At 41.9% G+C, this 5,636-nt stretch overlaps 1 protein-coding gene across 1 annotated transcript in view; it reads left to right on the top strand.

Moving 5' to 3' along the window:
• Nup133 (nucleoporin 133kDa) overlaps window positions 1-5,636 on the top strand; it is a 39,691-nt gene that overhangs the window by 1,677 nt on the left and 32,378 nt on the right. The window contains exons 3-4 of the mRNA XM_013014765.1: window positions 1,718-1,809; window positions 4,454-4,617. Of these exons, the coding sequence (XP_012870219.1) occupies window positions 1,718-1,809; window positions 4,454-4,617 (256 nt within the window). The remainder of the gene's footprint in view (window positions 1-1,717; window positions 1,810-4,453; window positions 4,618-5,636) is intronic.

Below are 5,636 nucleotides of genomic sequence, written 5' to 3' on the forward strand. Positions count from 1 at the left end.
CGCTGTCCCTCAGCTCTTCAGCTCAAGGCGAGCGCTCTACCACTTGAGCTACAGCACCACTTCCGGTTTTCTAGTGGTTTATTGGAGATAGGAGTCTCACGCCCGGGCTGGCTTTGAACCGTGATCCTCAGATCTCAGCCTCCTGAGTAGCTAGGATTACAGGCGTGAGCCACTAGCTCCCGGCAACTGTTATTTTCTTTTTAATGCACTGGTCCTGGGGCTTGAACTCAGGACTTGAGTGCTATCTCTGAGTTCTTTTGCTCAAGGCTAGTGCTCTACCACTTGAGCTATAGCTTCTACTTCTGAGCTATAGCTTCTATTTCTGACTTTTAGCTGGTTACTTAGAGATAAGAGTCTCATGGACTTTCCTGCCTGGGCTGGCTTTGAACCCCAATCTTCAGATCTCGGCTTTCTGAGTAGCTAGGGTTACAGTTATGAGCCACTGGTGCCAGGCTGTTTAACTTTTTGTTGTTGTTGTTGGTCATGGGGCTTGAACTCTGGGCCTGGGCATTGTCTCTCAGCTCTACAGCTCAAGACAAGTGCTCTACCACTTGAGCCACATTGACACTTCCAGTTTTCTGGTGGTTTATTGGAGATAAGAGTCTCACGGACTTTGCTGCCCAGGCTGGCTTTATACATTGATCCTCAGTCTACTGAGTAGCTGGAATTACAGGTGCGAGCCACCAGCGCCTAGCTGTTTAATATTTTTTATCAGTATTTTATTCATATATTTCACATAATCTGACAGTTTTAGAGATTTGGAATGAAAACCTCAGTTCTAGCCAGGCACTAGAGACTCATGCCTGTAATCCTAGTTACTCAGTAGACTGAGATCTGAAGATGCAGGTTCAAGCCAGCTTGGATAGGAAAATCTATTCAGCTGAAAAATACCCCAATATATTGACCCCAACATATGTAGACTATTTTTGTAACTCAAAATTAAAATGATTCTATATCATTTCTACAGAAAATAAAGGGCTTTTTGTTGCTTGATTGGGTTGGTGGGGGAGTGTATGTGCTAATGGAGCTTAAACTGGGGGCCTTATGCTCTCAGTCAACTTTTTCTCATGGCTGGCACTTTTCCACTTAGGCCACACATCCAGTTCCAGTTTTTTGCTGGTTTGGAGATGAGAGTCTCTCAAATTTGTCTGTCCAAGCTGGCTTAGAATCCTAATCCTCAGATCTCAGCCTCCTGAGTAGGATTATAGGTGTGTTAATTTTTTGTGTAGTAGTAAGGCCCTGAACTCAAGATGATAGGCATATCTCATTGGGGCCAGCCAAAGCAATGTGTTTAAAAGTTTGTTTTGTAATCATGTGGTTATAGCTGTTCTGCTGCATGTTCTAAAGCTGTCTTAAAATGTTCCATTTATTTAAAATTTTTAGAAATCCCTGTTTAATCTCATCATCCAAAATGCTTATAATATACATTATAATTATATAATAGAAAACCTATGAAAGATTTGAAAAGTTATATTCATTATGATGAAGTAAATCCCTAAACAGTTTTACTCATGGTATAATCCCTGAGTTATTGCCTTATCTATAGGTCTTTGGTCATTTGTCTGGTACTTTGATACATTGGTACATTTCTCCGAGTATATAAACAAAGTCATGTAGACTTTGGCTAACAGCTTGTAAGGGTATCTTCCTTCTTGGGTAGTCTAATTCTTCTGCATTGGGAATATTCTGGGATGTTCACCTCTTTGTTTCTTTGCAGAGTATAGTGTTTGAGACCTCCATGAAGAAGGAAACTATAGCACAGGAAGATAAGACGAAGCTACTGAAAGCTGCTTTTCTGCAGTACTGCAGGTACATAATGTTTTGGTTTGTTTGCATGTAATACTTAGCTGCTCCAGTCCTCAGGTCCTGACCCCATAAACTGGTAGATGGTGTATAGAGGCTCCTTACTGAGGTGACTGAAGTTAGGCTCTGAGTGCCTGCATGGTTTAATTTTGCCTCGTTAAGTTTTCTGCCTGAGAAAGTGATTTTGTTTTATTAAGTAGCAGTCTTAGCCAGGCATTGGTTGCAATCCTAACTACTTGGATCCTAGTTACTAGGAAGGCTGAGATCCAGAGGATCATGGTTAAAACCATCCTGAGCAGAAAGGTTCACATGACTCCATCACCACTTACCAGAAAAGCTGAAAGTAGAAGTGTGGATCGAGTGGTAGTGTGCCAGCCATGAGCACAAAAAGTGGACAAGAAGTCTCAGCCCTGAGTTCAAACCCCAGTATTGGCACATACACACATGTGCGTGCACACACAAGTAGTGGCTGGGTGCTAGTGGCTCATACTTCTCACACCTGTAATCCTAGCTACTCAGATCTGAGGACTGCAGTTTGAAGCCAGCCTGAGCAGAAAAGGACCCATGAGACTCCTATCTCCAGTTTGTCTAGCTTACCACTTGAAAACTGGAAGTGGAGTTGTGGCTCAGAGTGGTGAGTAGTAGAGAGTTCAAGCCCTACAATTGACCAAAAAAGAAATTGTAAACTTCTTTTTTCCCCCTTCCCAGTTACACAGTTTGTGTGCAGGTCATCACATTTACTCAGTTTGCTAGCTGACTGGCACTCTACCACTTGAGGTACACGTCTTACCTAATTGTTTGCTGGCTAATTGGTGATGAGGTCTTGTGAATTTTTCTGCCCTAGTTAGCTTCAAACTATGATCCTCTGGATCTCAGCCTCCTGAGTGGCTAGGCTTACAGAAGTGAGCCACTGGTACCCAGTAAGTACTAATAGTGTTTTTTGTTTTCTTTACTTATCAGTCTTATTTTAAAAATTGGATTACTTTTTAAATTGCACATTTATGTTTTAATTACCATTCTCATTAACAATGTAGCAAGTATATAGTTCTTAAATTTGTTTCTTGTAGCTACCAAAACAAATTGCCATAAGCTGAGTTAGAACAACAGAATTTTGGAGACCAAAGCCTGAAATAAGGGGGTCAGCTCTTTTTGGACCCTGGGGGGGAATTTTTCCCACTTGTCCTGGCTGCTTGGTTTGTAGGTGGCTTGCTTCTGTTTCCATTGTCACATGACTTCTGCATACTGTAACTGTCAACACATAACCTTATTGGGACTAGACATCAGATGTTAGGGCCCACTCAAATCCTTCTTAACTAATCCTGTCTACAAAAGTCCTCATTCCCGGTCTCGTCTCTTAAGGCTTTAAACGTGGGCATAAATGTGGTGAGTGTGGTAGCCTGTTCAACTCAGTGCCATCAGCTTAAGGTCTCCGTCAGGGACATGGTCTCAGCCTGCATCTGTGAGCAGTCTCTGAAGCAGCATCACAAGACATCTAGCATGGCTGTGCTCTTCACTCCTGCGAGCCACATTCATGCCACTGCTGGGGATGCAGAATCTTCATAGGAGAGTCATGCTGCTTCTGAAATGGAGTCTCAGCCCCAAGTTCTGTAGGAACTGCCTAACTGGGTTTTTTTTATCCTGCCTTGTCTGCCATCTAACCTTCTCCATACATCATAGAATTGGAAAGGTCTTTGGGAAAACCAGAACAGACTGTGATAGCTAAACCCCTAGTCTTTCCAAAGATTCCTTGGGTTTGATTATAAACCCCACACTGTGGCTTACAGGGTATCATGTCCCTTCTGAATATGAGTCATGCTTGTTCCACTTGGCACTCTCCTTGTCCGCTATTGGCTCTACCTTGTTTCAACTTTAAAGCATCTCCTTTGTGAGAACTTACCTGTCCTTCACTTTGTTGACTTAGAATTTCTCTTCTAGACTGTCCTTCCTGGGTGATCTGTTCCTCTTTCATTGCTTCAGGTTTCGGAGGCACAGCTTCCGTGTGAGCTGATGGGCACAAGTGCATACCTGCCACATTCTCCCCATCTTCCCCTGGTCTCTTCTTCCACATCAAGCCTTGTATACACAGAACTTCGTGACAGTTTGTTTTCCCTTCTGTGTGCTCTGTAGCCCTCTGTTTATACCTGTCCTCATGCTTCTCACAGATGTACCCTTGCTTTCCAGTTGTCTGAGACTTTATAAAGTCTAGGACTGACTTCAGCATTTGGTGTCCAGAGCCTAGCATGCTGTAAAGATCCAATATTTTATGAATTAAGACTACACAGTAAATTTGTGTATGTATGTATATGCCAGTGTTGGGTCTTGAAGTCAGAACTTGGGTGCTGTCCCTGAATTTATTTCATTCAGGGGTAGCACTCTACCACTGAGCCACAGCTCCAATTATGGCTATTTTTGAGTAGTTTGGTGGAGATAAGAGTCTCATGAACCCTCTTGCCCAGGCTGGCTTCAAACCTTAGTCCTCAGATTTGAGTAGCTAGGATTACAGGTGTGAGCCACCAGTACCTGGCTGCTTTATCTTTTGAGTTACATAAACGCTACACACAGTGCTTGGGCTACAACTTAACACATGGGACCTTAATTTCATATTTTTTTCTGTGATAAGTTTTGAAATGTTTTGCCTCTTTTTGTGCAGGAAGGATGTAGGTCGTGCTCAAATGATGGTTGATGAGCTGTTTTCCTCTCGTTCTGACTTGGGTTCTGATTCTGAACTAGACAAGGCTGTGACCCAGATCAGTGTGGACTTGGTGGATGACTACCCAGCTTCTGACCCTCGGTGGGCAGAGTCTGTCCCTGAAGGTAATGAGACCTTGATTACCTGAGTATTGGGAGTGATATTGAAATAATCTGTTTTAAGTAGAGTATTTGGTTATGTGTTCAATGTATCTCTCAAAAAAATATATTTTAAAAGCTTAGGTACATGATAGGGTGTGACCTTGACAGTGATTGGTTCCTCTTCCTCCCCTGCCATGTCACCTGCTCCTTTTTGGCTTTAAAAAGGGCTGCTCTCTGTTAATAAACGAGTTTTTCTTCCTGCTTGAATATATATATATATATATATATATATATATATATATTTTTTTTTAAGTTGGGCACTGGTGGCTCATGCCTATAGTCCTAACTACTCAGGAAGCTAAGTGAGGATTGCGATTCAAAGCCAGCTCAGGTAGAATGTGAGACTTTTATCTCCAGTTAGCTACCAAAAAACCAGAAGTGGCACTGTGGCTCAACGTGTTAGAATGCTAGCTTTGATCAGGGACAGCACCCTGGCCCTGAGTTTCATGCCCTACAACTGACCAAAAATTTTTTTTAATTTTTTTTTTTTTTTACTTTCTCAAGTAATTGATATTAATTACTGTTCTTAATAGATTTTGAAAAGAGCTGAGAAAAGATGTTAAGGTAGATTCTAGAGGACACTAAGGCAAGTTCTAATTATTCTTTCTGGACAAATTGCTTTGCTTTCCTCTTTTTCTTTTTTTTTAATTTTAAAATTGTTATTGTAAAGGTGATGTACAGAGGGGTTAGAGTTACGTAAGCCAGATAATGAGTGCATTTCTTTTTGGACAGTGTCACGCTTTCCCTGACTCCCAGTTTTTTCCTGCAGTCTCTGCCCACAAGTAGTGTAGTTCATTTTCAACATAGTGTCTAATGAGTACCACTGCTATGTTTGTTCACCTTTTGTCCCTTCATTTCTGTGCCCTCTCTTATCCTCCCAAAGACAGATAAACAAGACAAAAAGAAAAAACAACAGCAAAGGAAGTGGCGCTGTGGCTCAAGTGGTAGAGCACTCGCCTTGATCTGAAGAGCTGAGGGATAGC

The sequence above is a fragment of the Dipodomys ordii genome, unplaced genomic scaffold (genome assembly GCF_000151885.1).
Source record: "Dipodomys ordii isolate 6190 unplaced genomic scaffold, Dord_2.0 Scaffold24, whole genome shotgun sequence".
In the NCBI taxonomy this organism is placed as follows: Eukaryota; Metazoa; Chordata; class Mammalia; order Rodentia; family Heteromyidae; genus Dipodomys; species Dipodomys ordii.